Here is a 16194-nt window from a genome sequence, read left to right as displayed (position 1 = left end):
TCTTGTATTTATTTATTTGTAAAAATTATTTTTAAATATAAAAAACAATTTTTATAAATAAAAAATATTTTTTTTAAAAAAATGAATTATTGCGTCAGTACGTGACGACGCCCACTCGCGGGCCGGCGAGTGGCCGTCACGCATGCGCTGGGAGCTCGCCACGTCGCCTCGGCGCGTGGCGAGACGTGTCGTGCCGCGTCTCGCGGCTACGACTCACGGCACGGCATGGGGACGACACGGGCTGCTGCAATGCGTGTCTCCGCGGTTTCGTTCCGCAGATACGGAACGCGGCACCGTGAAGGCACGTGTTGGCGAATGCCCTAAAAAGCAGTTTCACTTCACGAGCTCCGTCTGTCTCTCATCTCTCTCTACAGACACATTGATTCACGCATATAGAGCAGATAATAATGAGGGGGAGGGGTCGGGGTCGGGGTCGGGGTCGGGGTGTGTCTCTCAACTGATGGATTCCACTTTATTCTAACCTATAACGCCAATAAAGCGACGCACTAGGATCATGGAAATCCGATACAAAAGAGGAGGTTATGGTGAAATTATTGGTGGTGAGGTGTGAGCTTGTTCACGAGGGCATGCTGCACACCTATCTCTATCTTTACTCACCTCAACTCGTCCTTCCGTGATTCACCTCTCGCCACGTCGCTTCTTTTCTGGGGGGGGGGGCTTATTTTACTGGGATTTCCAAGGTTTTTTGGGGTTAATGGGAGGTGCTTGATTGCGGCCATCGTGCTTAATTTGGGGATATGGACATGCCGATCATGCACGATAGCGACAGGTATGAGCTGGTTAGGGATATCGGGTCTGGTAATTTCGGAGTCGCTCGGCTCATGAGGGATCGTCAGACGGGAGAGCTTGTTGCTGTTAAGTACATCGAGAGGGGGGAGAAGGTAACTTTTTTTTTTTTTTTTTTTCCAATTAAATGCTTGTAAATGATGGTTTCTTTTATCATTTGTTGTTGTCTAACTCTTTTGTGCTTCTTGTCATAGATTGATGAAAATGTGCAGAGAGAAATCATCAACCATAGGTCTCTCAGACACCCAAATATCGTCAGATTCAAAGAGGTGGAACACTTTTAGTACTAGTATCTATTTCTTGATCTTGATGATAATATCTCTCTGCATAAATTTCTATTTTAGGTTATACTGACGCCGACACATTTAGCCATTGTGATGGAGTACGCATCTGGAGGAGAACTTTTCGAACGGATATGCAATGCAGGCCGATTCAGTGAGGACGAGGTACCTTAGCTTAGCTTCTTAATCTTATATACGACTACGACTATCAAACAATGTACTCACATTTTTGTATTTGGTATTTAGGCAAGGTTTTTCTTCCAGCAACTAATATCAGGGGTCAGCTACTGTCATGCTATGGTATTTGGTCATCAATCTGTCTTTTCTGTGTTCCCATATTTCTCAACTGTTTTACTTATTTATGTACTCCATGTATGAAGCAAATTTGCCACCGTGATTTGAAGTTGGAGAATACGTTGCTCGATGGAAGCCCAGCTCCTCGGCTGAAAATTTGTGATTTTGGGTACTCAAAGGTATCCACTTGATCACTTAATTTATGCCCCTTTTCTTTAAGTTGTTATTGAATGTTGAGACATTGCTTGCTTGTTTTAGTCGTCTGTGCTTCATTCACAACCAAAGTCGACAGTCGGTACCCCTGCATATATTGCCCCAGAAGTGTTGCTCAAAAAGGAATATGATGGAAAGGTGAGTAGTTAGTTTATGAGCTTCAGTTCTATGCAAACTGAAACTCAAAACTTTCCTTTTCCCATTAGTCTATAGCTATAGCCTATAAACAAGTGTTATGTTCCCCCAGAAACATACTTTCAAGATAGAGTTGACTAAGTGAAATAAAGAAATCGGTTAGGCAGTAAGTAGTTCCACTAAGATCTGGAGATTGGTCTAGAAGAACGTAGAAAGATTCCGAAAGAGGAAATAAAATAGTAAAATACATTATGCCATGACAGCTTGCTCTAAAGAGGAAGTTAGTTGAGCACAGAGAGAAGTCAACACATTACAAACAAATGTTATATTGTGCAGTGTAAGATAAATAATGGGTTGTTTATTACTATTATATATAGATCGCAGACGTCTGGTCTTGTGGAGTAACTCTGTATGTGATGTTGGTTGGTGCATATCCATTCGAGGACCCTGAGGAACCCAAGAACTTTAGAAAGACTATACAGGTACCTAGTGATAGTGCATCCTAACTCCCTTTGTGTCTTGTCCTTTCCTCATTGGGGCATTGGCGTGTTTGGCAGAGAATCTTGAACGTCCAGTACACCATCCCAGACTACGTTCATATATCCCCAGAATGTCGTCATCTGATCTCAAGGATCTTCGTGGCGGACCCTGCAAAGGTCGGTAGTCTATCATCTTCACAATCTTGAATATCATCCTTTTATAATGTACGTTTGTTTCGACAGAGGATTTCAATCCCAGAGATCAAGAACCACGGGTGGTTTCTAAAGAACCTGCCTTCGGATTTGATGGACAACAACATGGAAAACAATCAGTTTGAAGAACCAGAACAACCTATGCAGAGTGATAGTGAGATTATGCAGATAATAACTGAGGCTACCATCCCACCTGCTGGAACCAACAGTCTTAACCAGTATCTCACGGGAAGCCTCGACATTGATGATGACATGGACGAGGACCTTGAAAGCGATCCTGATCTTGACATCGATAGCAGTGGAGAAATAGTGTATGCTATGTGATTGGATGTTTCTGTTAGAACATGGATTCTTTGTTTCCAGCTCTCCATTGTATTTAGGCCTGCAAGCAAAGAAAGTTTGTTATTTTCTCTAGAAATGGCATTCTGTAGTTTGATGATGATTTCCAAATCAACTACTAGTACTACTTTGGTTGCTGTGTTTCAACCTTACCACTGTCTTAACTGCTGGAATTAAGTATTTTTATAGAATTAATACTTAGTTGTGGATGAATTTGAAATCATTTCATACAGAAGCACAAATGAATAAAATTAATTTTGAAGAATTAACAGCAGGCGCTTAATATACATTTGTTCATATATGTATGATAAAAAAAGTATTCCCTCCGTCCCGACTAAAATGACGCATATCTTGGCTGACACGGAATTTTAGGACTTACTGGTTAAAGTGTTTAATTGGAGAGAGAAAAAGTGAGTGTAAGTATTAAAATAGAGAGAGAAAGAAAGATGAATATTTTAATATGAATGAGAAAAAGTGGTTGAATGTATGAATTGGAGAGAGAGAGAGTTTCTAAAAAAAGAAATGTGTCATCTTAATTGAGGCAAACTAAAAAGAAAAACGTGTTATCTTAAGCGGGATAGAGGGAGTAATACTCACTCCATCTCAATTTGAAGAGTTCTAACACTGGGCCTTATTTGGCCAACACTTTAAGTCATTTTGTCAAGGACAAACCCAATTATAAAACAGAAAAAATGCAATGGACTAGTACTCCCTCTGTCATTAGGAGTCCCACTCTTTGGCGACACGAGTAGTGGGTGAAAAAAAGTTAGTGGAATAGGGGTCCCACTTGTATATATTAGTTTGAAATGAAATGTGAGTGACATGAGGTGGTGGAAGATGAGACCATATTATCATTTATGATAAAAATGAACCGGGACTCCTATTCGCAGATGGACTAAAATGGAAAAACGAGACTCCTATTCACGGACGGAGGGAGTACTAATTAAAAAACTCCAAATACATTATTACCACTAATTTACTACAAAGTACAAATCAGAAAAGTTTAATAGACACAGTTATGTTATTTGCAACTATCATCAAATGATAAGCATGACAATCGAAGATTCCAAAAATAATGTCCCACTTGGTATGACATTTTACAATGGCATTGCCTTGAGCAAGCATGATTTGTGTAGGGTCAACAAAACAAAAAAATGAAATGGAATATGCTTTTCTGTTATAGCGTACAAACACTTTTGTTTCCTATGACCCCACCATTGCTCCTCTCTCCTCCCTCAATAGGAGTCACTCTGGATATAAATACAAGTTTTAAGAAAAGTAATGAATAATGAGTTAGAAAAGTCAGTGAAATATGAGATCATATTTTTATATTGATTTTATAATAAAATGAGAGGGAAGTGACTTAGTGGAATGTAAGACCTACTTACTAGTTATAGTAAAAAGTGAAATGCGACTCTTATTGTGAGATGAATCGAAATGACAAAATGCGACTCTTATTGTGGGACGAAGGAAGTAGTAGTTTTTATCAACTACTCCCTCCTACACTAAGAATCTTATTTTGTCATTTTTCGCCCATCCACAATAAGAGCCTTATTTCACTTTTACCATAAATGGTAAGTAAGTCTCACTTTCCATCAACTTATTTTACTAACATTTTATTATAAAATTAATACTCTAAATAAGTGGGATCCAAATTCCACTAAATTATTCAAATCACTTTTCTTTACATTTATTAAAATTTGTCATACCAAATTGTACTATATTCAATTGAATGTAATTATAATTATAAAAATCTTCTTTTGTTTTCAAAAAAGAGAAATAATGCCTATTGTGAGACGGATGGAATGGAGTATATTTGAAATGGATAAGGCACATGGTTTCATAATATATGATGATATTTGTAGATAAGCAATAACTGTATCAAGACAAATTATATAGGACCGTGTCAATTGTCATGGTCCTAATGTAACACTTTATGAATTAATTAATTTAGATCGAACCACTTTTAGTCCTTTAATATTGAGTAAATTAGATCGATCCAACCCTTCGAGCTTAGGAGCAGATAACACCACCATTTGTTAAAGCGTTTTTTCAAGTGTATGTTAATATATATTGTTAGGTATGAAACAACTAAGGCAGATAATATTATTGATTTAAATATTTGATACAATAAAAAGACGATAGTTGAGTGTAATTTTTATTTAATTCTGGTTCAAATTGTAATTTTGTAACCAGTAAAATTTTTAAGGTTGACAAGAATTGCTAACTTACTTTGTGATATTATCAAATGTTAATCAAAATGATGTCAAATTGTAGGCGACAACGAAACGCTCCACATTGTATTATACTATCTACCACCTTATTCTTTCTTAATATAAACCATAATTCAACACATGACATTAATTAATAGTATAATACGATATTATTTTGTTGCCTAACATTATTTATGCTAACATTCGATAGTGGTAGTAAACCACCAAAGTCGTGTTAGCATTAAAATCTTGATTGACTGTAGAATCAAAACAAATCACTAGTCCGATAATTTATAACAAATTTAATAGATAATTTATATAAAAATTTACTACTTTACACCCAAATTACCTAGTAAAATGGACCGTCTCTTCTTGTATGCTTAAATTATAGTAGTGATTTTTATTAATGATTACGATATTTTGATATTTAGGGATCAAGTTGGAGGTATGATTAGAACTCATTCTTTTTTTTTATTCAATATATTAAATTTAAATAACAAAGAAAGTGAGGGCAAGATATTACATGAGGGTCGAGCCCTCTTCGGAACCTAACACACACACCAAAGCATGAATACTTGGTGCAGGATAGCTATGGACAAGCCCATGGTCAGCTAAAGTACGCCCTAACTTCAATCCTAAGCAAAACCATACATCTCGGTATTAGACCTCATTCTTAATAATGCTTGTAGTTGAGAAATGTAAGTTCACTCAATTTGTTCCTTGGTGTTTCGAAAAGCCACACACACACAACAATATGAAGCTTTACTTTCAACCTAGTAAATTCGTAAAAACATATAAATACATCATTTATTGAGAGAGAGAGAGAAGTAGTAGTGCAAGAATGGTGATGGTGCAGAGGCTGGAAATATGGTTTGGATTGGTGAAGATGATGGTGCAGTGTATGTTAGATTTCGTGGATGTGGTTGGCTTTGTCGTAAATCAAGTCAACTCAGCCATTTCTTCAAATGGTGGATACCCAATTTCATCACTTCCATATGTGGGTATTTTTCCTTAAAATGAGAGAGAAAGTTAGATTGGTTTTGTGGAAGTATAAAAGTTTTGTTTTGCTTATGAAATGCAAGAGTTATAAATATATGTTCGATGGAGGTGATTTGATAAAAGCGGGATTGTTGGTCTACAACGGTAGATCAAGGGTCCCGTATGTAAAATCATGGAAATTTTCTCATCGTGCGCCAGCACTACGCATCGATCAAAGTGTCGTGTGTTTAATTTCTAACAGTAACACCACGTGTTTATATGATGAACCTAGAATCTGTAGAGAAACCTGGATGTTATAAAACTCACTACTTCTCTCTCATCAGAAAAGAATCACTCAAAGCAATATGCTACGACGACTCGTCCTATCATCTTCCAGACAACCTGATGCTCGAAACCTTTCAAACACTGCCACTCAACTCAGTCTTCAAGAGGTGGAACGAGTGCTACAGGCGACACCACCACTCCACTCATCCTCCTTTGCTCTCTTCTACACTGGTTTCATCCCAGAAACAAATCACCCTTGCCATATCCCTCCATCCCAACACTACTCCACCTTCCCCCTAAATTCCGAATCCTTCAAAAACAGATCCACTCGTCGATCAGCGACCACCCAACATTCTGGATAGTCCAGATTCTTGCCACCGCCTCCCCTTCCTTAGGTTTCCAAGTCTACTGTTCCAACAACAGCCCTCTTCAAGCTTTCGGCCTTGCCTAATGACCGCATACGCAGAGGGATCATCACAGTCTCCTGCATTACTATGAGCTGAGTAAGTACGACCTGGCTTTGAGAGTGTGGGTGGTGAAGCATGTGATAAGGCATCAACATTACTTGGCCTTGGGGATTCTTATTTCTTTGAATGGCACTTCAAACATGATACGAGCATGAAGAACAATAGTGTATTATCTCAGCAAACATCAATTACAACCAAAAAAGTAAGCAAAGGGGAAATGTACAGTGGAAAACAGAACAGAACATAGCAAGTGGGCCGATTTTGCAATCAAAATGGACTAGAAACGTCATTTGGGTAGCATTTTCATCCCTTTAATAAAACAGAGGGAGTCAAGTAGCAATAGCCTCCCAACAGCGCAGGGCAATTCGAACTAAGATTCAGAGACTATTTACAAATACAAGTAGTGAGAGGTGTTTGTCCAAATGCATTTTGTCAATAACTGTTGGTTTGTTGGGCTGTTAATTTTGGTGGACATCATTTGAGCTGTTAATAACCTGGGCCCAAGTGTTACTGGGCTTGTTACTTGCCCTAGCCCGCTTACCTGTTAGGCTATATGCTTTCCTCTCCTATGCACCGTTTCATTATCTCTCTTTTCACTCTCTCTCTTCACTCTCTGGCGATTTCCTTCCTTCGAGTGTTTTCTTCATCTTTGTGATGATTTCTTAAGTTCTTCTCTGAGATCCTTCATGTTTTAGTGGTGTTTGATCTTTGGTGAGAAGTGTGGAGGGTAACCATTTCGGTTTCCTGAGTTCTGGAAACTTAGCGTTTCCTTGTGTGAGAGTTGTAGTGAGATCCTTTCGGATAGATTGACAGATCTGGTGTGTAGGAGAGGATAGAGGCTGGTTTCTGGTGTGTGTGAGGTGATTCACGGTTGAAACCTCCTGTGCTCCCTAGATATGTGTTCTTGTGAATAGATCTTCACTATTGCCGGGTGTCTGAGCCATAGTCTTCGATCTATAGTTCTTTGCAATCTATTTCTGTATTTCTTAATCGTTTTGCACTTGATCCGAGTGGATCTGTTTCCTTGTGTTTCTAACGAAGGTTTTGAGTGTGCAGGTTCTTTGAAGCTTATCTTGGAGTGATTCAGTTCGAGGACTTAGTCTGTAATAGCTGTTGTGTTCATTGACTGTAATAGCTAGGCTCTTTGTATATATTAGTCGCTTGGTTGGTGGTTTGACTGAGCCATCTTGTAACAAGACCAAAGAGGTCTCTGTAAATAGTGAATCCGGAATTCGTCTGATCCCTACAGTGGTATCAGAGCCACGGGGGGACAATTCCGGCACGCCGAGTCGCAATAAGGTTTGGGAATTTTGCTGCTGGTAGACAGCCTTGGCAAGGCTTAAGGTTTCTCTGTGTTTCCCTGTGTGTTTTACTTGCTTCCGTGGTTTTCTTAGTGTTCTCTGATCTCTTATCTCATTTCACCTGGCCACCAAGCATCTTATACTGCCTAAGTGACCCCTGCGCCCTCCAAGAGTGAGTGATTGCGAACTGGGATAGCCTTAGCCAGTGTTGCTCGTGACAATCAGGGTATTGAGGTCTGACCTGTGTGGTTCTTGTGCTCTCTGTTTTCTTGGGTGACTTCTGTGAGAATCTGTGTTTCTGACCTTGTGTGCATGTCTCTGTTATCTCTTGTGTGCAAAGTTGTGTGTTCTTATCTTGCTCACTGTGTTCTTGCTGATTTGGTGTCCAAAATGTCTCAGCCTATTGGTTTGGTTCCATTTAATGGAAAGAATGATTTTATGATTTGGAAACAAAAATTGAAATGTATCTTGATTCAGCAAAAGGTTTTCAAATCTGTTGAGGGTACTTTGTCTGATGATCTTTCTCAAGAAAAACAATCTGAAATGAATGAGTTGGCTAGGGCTACTATAATTCTCAATTTGTCTGATTCTGTGATTAGAAAGGTTGATCATGTTGAATCTGCCTCTGAAATGTGGAAATTACTTGATACTTTGTTCACTGAAACTTACATGTCCTCTATAATGTATTTGCTTGAAAAGCTGTTCAAATTTAAGCTTGATCTGTCTAGGGATATTGATGACAATGTGGATAGATTTCAGAAGCTTGTTCAGGATATTAAAAGATCTGGTGATAAAACCATTGATGAATATACTAGCATTGCCCTGATGAATGCCATACCTGATTCCTATAGTGATGTAAAGGCTGCCATTAAATATGGCAGAGACTCTGCTCCTCTTGACCTGATAATTAGCTCCCTTAAATCTAAGGAACTTGAATTAAGGGAAAAGGGGTTCTGATAAATCTACTGCCAACAAGGTGTTCAATGTTAGGGGTAGGTCTAACTCAAGAGGGGGATATGAATCAAATGGTGGTTTTAACACTAGATCCAACTCCAGAAAGAAATTTAGGTCCAGATCCAGCAGTAGGGACCCTAAATCCTTTAGAAAATGTTACAACTGTGGAGAAACTGGGCATTACAAAAAGAAATGTACCAAGCCTAAGAAGAATAAGCCTCCTCACCATAATAACAATAACTCTCAGATTGAAAACATTGCCAGTGTGGCCAAATATGAAACTGACAATGAATCTGTGTTTATGGTGCATGATTTGTTGAATATCAATGCCTCCCCTATGTGCCCTTATACTTCAAATGACTGGTTATGTGATTCTGGATGTACTTATCATGTGAGTCCCTTCAAAGAAATGTTTTTATGAAATAAAGCATGTTTCAAATACTTATGTGTCAATGGCTGATGACAAGAAGTGTGAAATTCTTAGGATTGGCACTGTGTGTTTAAAATTTAATAATGGCTATGTGCTGAATTTGAAGGATGTTAGATATGTTCCAGATCTATGCTATAATTTGATGTCTTGTACTGCTCTTGAAACTTCTGGATTGAGTGGCAAGTGGGGGGATGGTTGTATGAAAATCTGTAAAGGCTCAATGTGTCTGTTTAAGGCTCAAAGAAAGTGTGGTTTGTATGTCTGTAATGCAGTTCCTCTTACTTGTGATAAAGCTTCTGCCAATGTTGTAAAATCTGACAAATTATTGTTGTGGCACAATAGGCTAGGTCACATGAGTGAAAAGGGGTTGAATATTCTGAAAAAACATGCCATTTTGTCCGATTCTGATGTTTGTGGTGAATTGCCTTTTTGTGACACATGTGTGCTTGACAAACAACATAGAGTGACTTTTCCTACACTTGTTCCTGCTAATGTTAGTAAAAATGTGTTGGAATATCTGCATATGGATGTTTGGGGACCTGCTCCTGTGTCATCTTACTCTGGTTCTGTTTATTTTCTTTCTGTAATTGATGACTTCTTAAGAAAAGTGTGGTCTTTTCTGATGAAACATAAGTATGATGTGTTTGGAAAATTTACTACTTGGAAAACCTTGATTGAAAACCAAACTGGAAAGAAAATTAAAGGAATCTGAACTGACAATGGTCTTGAATTCTGTAATAAACAAATGGATGACTTGTGTGCTGGTTTTGGAATTAAGAGGCATAAAACTGTTCCTTATACTCCTCAACAGAATGGAGTAGCTGAGAGAATGAATAGGACCTTACTTGAAAAAGTTAGATGCATGCTTTCAAAATCTGGTTTATCAAAGAAATTTTGGGGTGAAGCCTTGTTGACTGCTACTTATCTAGTAAATAGGTCTCCCTCTGTACCATTGTTAGGGCAATGCCCTGAATATGTGTTTACTAGAAAATCCTTGAATCTTTCTCACCTAAGGGTGTTTGGCTGTTCTGCTTTTGTGCATACTAAGACTGACAAACTTGATCCTAGGTCTAGAAATGGTGTTTTCTTGGGATATCCTGAGGGTGTTAAAGGATATAGAATTTGGCTAAGAGATGAGCTTGGTTTTAAGGTCATCATCAGCAGGGATGTAATCTTTAATGAGATTGAATTCCCATGTCTGAGATTGACTGATAGCTCAGCTCTAGAGAATGTGGACAGTGACCCTCCAAGTGAGGTGGAGTCCACAGAAATGCCCACTGATGTAGAGCATCATGTGAATGCTTCAAGTGAGGTGGAGCAACTATTTTGGGACTCTGTGCCAGACTATACTCCTAGTGACACACCCAATGAGGGAAACTTACATGATAATGATGAGAACAATGTGGCTTTACCTCATGATAATATGCATGCTAGTTCTATTAGGGGGAATGCTCCTTTACCTGCTCAGAATGTGCTAAACAGTCCTTCTGGAGTTCAAAATGCTATTGATGCCTCTACTTTGAATGATTATGTGCTATCTAGAGATAGACCTAGAAGGGTGAATGTGAATAAACCTACTAGGTATGTAGGGCTTATTGCTCTAATAAACTTGACTTTCAATGTGCATGAATCTGATGAGGATGAGCCTCAGACTTACAAACATGCAACCAAATCTAAATTCTGGGATAAGTGGCATAATGCAATGATGGAAGAGATGAACTCTCTGAAAATAAATCTTACCTGGATTCTTGTTCCTCTACCTCTGAGTGCTTCTGTGGTTGATTGCATGTGGTTGTATAAGCTCTAGGGATAGACCTAGAAGGGTGAATGTGAATAAACCTACTAGGTATGTAGGGCTTATTGCTCTAATAAACTTGGCTTTCAATGTGCATGAATCTGATGGGGATGAGCCTCAGACTTACAAACATGCAACCAAATCTAAATTCTGGGATAAGTGGCATAATGCAATGATGGAAGAGATGAACTCTCTGAAAATAAATCTTACCTGGATTCTTGTTCCTCTACCTCTGAGTGCTTCTGTGGTTGATTGCATGTGGTTGTATAAGCTTAAGAATGAGGTGGAGGGCCTCAGGTATAAAGCCAGATTAGTGGCAAAAGGTTTTACTCAACAAGATGAGGTAGATTATACTGAAATATTTGCTCCTGTTGTTAAATTTACTACTGTGAGACTTATGCTCACTTTGTGTGCTCATTTTGATTGGGAATTGAAACAAATGGATGTGAAAACTGCCTTCTTGCATGGTGATTTAGATAAACCTATATACATGAGACAACCTGAAGGTTTTGTAGATCCTAAGTTTCCTAATCATGTTTGCTTGTTGAAAAAAGCTTTGTATGGTTTAAAACAGTCTCCTAGACAATGGACCATTAAGTTCAATACTTGTATGCATAAGTTGAGATTTGTTAGGAGTACCTTTGATGCATGTTTGTATACAAAGAACCTTGGTTCTATTCCTGTGTTTTTGCTGTTATATGTTGATGACATGCTGATTATGGGACCTTGTTTGAAAACCATAAGTGTTGTGCAAGCTGCCTTAACTGAAAATTTTGACATGAAAGACTTACGGGATGCTCAGAAAATATTAGGAATCAATATTTTCAGGGATAGAAAGAAGTATGCTCTTGTTTTGCATCAAGAACCCTATGTGTACAAAATTCTGAAAAAATTTAACATGTATGATGCTAAGCCTGCTTCAGTGCCCTTAGCTGCTCATTTTATGTTGAGTAAAGATCTTTGCTCTCAATCTGATCATGATATCAATGCCATGAAAAAGGTTCCCTATGCTAATGCTATTGGATCTGTGATGTATTTGATGGTTAGCACCAGGCCTGATATTGCATATGTTGTGTCTTGCTTGAGTAGATATATGTCTAATCCTGGTCCTGTGCATTGGGAAGCTTTGAAATGGTTATTGAGATACCTTAAGCATACTGCAAAGTATGGTTTATGCTATTCTAGATGTGAAGAAGGTGTAAAACTGGGTATGTTGATTCTAACTATGCTAATGACAGGGATAAGAGGAAGTCCACCACTTCCTATGTTTTTACTGTGTGTAGGTCTTGCATTAGTTGGAAATCACAGCTGCAGCATATAGTGGCTCTATCTACTACTGAGTCTGAATACATAGCTATCACTGAAGCCATGAAAGAAGCTGTGTGGTTAAAGGGAGTGCTTTCTGAACTTAATTTTGTGAAAACTCCTCCTGTCGTATTCTCTGACTCTCAATCTGCTATCCAGTTGTGTAAAAATCCTGTTTTCCATGATAGAACTAAGCATATTGATGTAAGGTTTCATTACATTAGGGATATTGTAGAAAAATGTGAAGTTTTTCTTTCAAAAGTGCATACTGATAAGAATCCAGCTGACATGGATACTAAATGCTTACCTCTTGAAAAACTACTTTACTGCATCAAATATTTGCACTTTGACCTAGGATAGGTGCATGTCCCGGGGGTAAAAGACCTCAGTCACTTAGTCTACTGTGGTAAGGGTGACTAGTGGCTGGAGGCATTAAGTCCTATAGGCTAATGGGTGTCAGCCCCTCTGGAGCCTATTAGGCAGGCCTGGTGGTTTCCCTATGCATGTGAACTTTGTTCTTGATGCTGTGGGAACTACCTTGTAGGCTATGATGAATTTTAACCTTAGCTAATAGTGAGATTGGTTTCCTAGAATGATGTCCAAGGTGGAGCATGTTGGTTTGTTGGGCTGTTAATTTTGGTGGACATCATTTGAGCTGTTAATAATCTGGGCCCAAGTGTTACTGGGCTTGTTACTTGCCCTAGCCCGCTTACCTGTTAGGCTATATGATTTCCTCTCCTATGCGCTGTTTCATTATCTCTCTTTTCACTCTCTTTCTTCACTCACTGGCGATTTCCTTCCTCCGAGTGTTTTCTTCATCTTTGTGATGATTTCTTGAGTTCTTCTCTGAGATCCTTCATGTTCTAGTGGTGTTTGATCTTTGGTGAGAAGTGTGGAGGGTAACCATTTCGATTTCCTGAGTTCTGGAAACTTAGGGTTTCCTTGTGTGAGAGTTGTAGTGAGATCCTTTCGGATAGATTGACAGATCTGGTGTGTAGGAGAGGATTGAGGCTGGTTTCTGGTGTGTGTGAGGTGATTCACGGTTGAAACCTCCCGTGCTCCCTTGGATATGTGTTCTTGTGAATAGATCTTCACTATTGCCGGGTGTCTAAGCCATAGTCTTCGATCTATAGTTCTTTGCAATCTATTTCTGTATTTCTTAATCGTTTTGCACTTGATCCGAGTGGATCCGTTTCCTTGTGTTTCTAACGAGGGTTTTGAGTGTGCAGGTTCTTTGAAGCTTATCTTGGAGTGATTAAGTTCGAGGACTTAGTCTGTAATAGCTGTTGTGTTCATTGACTGTAATAGCTAGGCTCTTTGTATATATCAGTCGCTTGGTTGGTGGTTTGACTGATCCATCTTGTAACAAGACCAAAGAGGTCTCTGTAAATAGTGAATTCGGAATTCGTCTGATCCCTACAGTAACAATTTCTGCAACTTTCAAGCAGCAGCAGGCATTGAAGTAGAGATAACCAAGTAAGTCAGATACTGAAGTCCTTCCTGCAATTTACTCAGATCTGTGCTGTGATCAGTTCGGAGATTTTCTGTGAACAAAATCGCCTTTTCCTCAATCGACTTCTGAGGAAGACCTTGCGACTCAGTAGAAGAAGCATTTCTCATGGCTTCTGAATACGATTCTGCTATGTCTGATATGCCTGAGCAGAACAATATAAATAAAGAGACCGTTTTATGGAACAATATTAAGTTACTAAAAACTAAGGCAAGGAAATCAAAGTTAATATTTTACCAGTAATTGGTCTTTGGGCTTGGTGCTTGGCCCAAACTAATCTTTTTAGACCACCGCCGAGTCAGCAGTCTAAGTGGCTTGACACGTCTAAGTGGCTTGACACGTCGTCAAGCGAGGCACAGTCACGGCTGCCACATAAGAAATCCACACGCTCCACACGCGAAAGGCACACTCCTGCCACACGCTCGTAACCGCCGGCGGTTACGAATCTGCCATGATGAGCCTTCATGGCTTGGTTGACCCTGTATGGTGGCTTGGCCTATAAATAGGCTAGCCATTCCACTGCATTAGTATAACATTATTCACAAGCATTCTCATCATCATAAGCTCTCTCCCTCTCTGCATTGTTTTTCTGTCGAAAACTCTGCCCTCTCCTCCATCCCGTTCGCCGGAGCTCTGCTGATTGCGGTGCTGCATCAAAAGAGACGTAGCCGTTTTACCTTTGGGGACGGCACGCCAAACCGAGAGCACTACCGGGGCGTATCTCGTCTTGCGGGAAGAGGCCTCCTCGACTCGGCTATCATACCATACTGGTTTAGTTGCTTCATTTTTAAGTTGTAATTTCAGTTCAGTTCTTCCTTCTGTATTCTTTTTTTTGGGTTGTATTATGCCCGGATTTGCTATCTTGTAATCCAGAAACCAACAAATCCTACTAAATATAATAGATAATGTCAAAAGGATATTTACCCTGCAGCCAATTCAGCAGCCTTGCGAACACTGGAATCGTGCAACTTTTTCAATTCATTCATGCTGTCATCATTTCCAGCCCCTTTTTTCTTCCCTTTTTCTGAATATGTAACACTGCCATCAAGTTCAGAGCCTAAATAAAATATGCTTCGGACTTCTTTCAACTTCCCATCATAAACAGATTTTTCTTCCGAAGATAGTTTAGCCTTTCTTCGGTTGTATAACAATGCGTAGTGGTTGGATAGTGCCTCCAATTCCTACAGGTAAGATTATACACGCACTTTATAGCAACTAATTTGAGCAAAATTTGTTACAGATGGATATTTAGGAGCTAGAGGATACACCCCCAACTGTTCTGGACCTCCATAAATATAGAAGCACCTATCAAATGAAATCTCTTCATACATTTGATCTTCATCGCCATTACAATCAGATTTCTTGTCAACTAGGATCCCAGTTTCTGAAATTAAAAGATCCATGGTATCTTTTCCTACTTGCTCTAGCACATGCATGCCCTTAGCTGTAAAAGCTTTTCCAGTCTGCATTAACATAGTAAGCAAAAGTGATAAAACAGACAAAAACTCTGGAATTGAGAAGGTAACAAGATGGCAGACAAACCTCTAATAAAGATGGTGCAACCGGACCAGTAGAGCCAGGTAGGTTGCTATGTTGAATTGAATCAGCTATATTTGTAGCTGAGTTCTCAATCCTAGGAGATATGAAAAATGACCAAGGGGTCAGCGACTAGTAGTACTCCATAATTTCATTATGCTGTATCAACAAATAATAAAGCATGTAGATAAAAGAGCCTCAAATGAACAAAAGACTAGCACCGATTCAAAAGCATTCCACATATAAAATGGGCAACCATGTCAAAAGAATTTCACACTATCGTGATGTGCTCGTAAGCTAGAGTTTCTCACCCTTTCCATGCAGTTCCAAGAGCTTGCCAAACCCTGCATTTACAGAACACAATTGTATATGAAATATCAGAGCTAGCTTTTGCAAACAGTAAATGGATACATTCTGTACTTTTCTTTTTTTTAATTAATGGAATTTTTTTTCCTATTTGAGTCGAAATTTTAATTCCGTAAATTGTTTAATTCCGGAAATTGTTTAATTTGTGAATTTGTGGTTTTTTTAATTGTGGGAAGTCCTTCGAAAAGTCCTTGGGGATATCCGCCACTGTGCAGTGGAAAGTCCTTATGATGTGGGAGTGCAGTGGGAAGTCCGTATGACGTGGCAGGAGGTATTTTTGGGAATTTCGCGGG

General features: G+C 39.0%; 1 protein-coding gene across 1 annotated transcript; it reads left to right on the top strand.

The window, feature by feature from the left end:
* The first annotated feature begins 446 nt into the window (after nucleotides 1-446).
* On the top strand, nucleotides 447-2864 carry LOC121806174 (serine/threonine-protein kinase SRK2E-like). Its single transcript, XM_042206117.1, has 9 exons — nucleotides 447-902; nucleotides 1002-1076; nucleotides 1152-1253; nucleotides 1335-1388; nucleotides 1469-1561; nucleotides 1641-1733; nucleotides 2108-2212; nucleotides 2288-2386; nucleotides 2453-2864. Exons 1-9 carry the CDS (start codon nucleotides 759-761, stop codon nucleotides 2744-2746), a joined length of 1059 nt encoding a protein of 352 aa, XP_042062051.1. The 5' UTR covers nucleotides 447-758; the 3' UTR covers nucleotides 2747-2864.
* Nucleotides 2865-16194: the final 13330 nt, after the last annotated feature.

This window comes from Salvia splendens, chromosome 6 (genome assembly GCF_004379255.2).
Source record: "Salvia splendens isolate huo1 chromosome 6, SspV2, whole genome shotgun sequence".
NCBI classification, from domain to species: domain Eukaryota; kingdom Viridiplantae; phylum Streptophyta; class Magnoliopsida; order Lamiales; family Lamiaceae; genus Salvia; species Salvia splendens.
The sequence above is the reverse complement of the archived record's forward strand: the minus strand, read 5'-3'. Positions and strand labels throughout refer to the sequence as shown.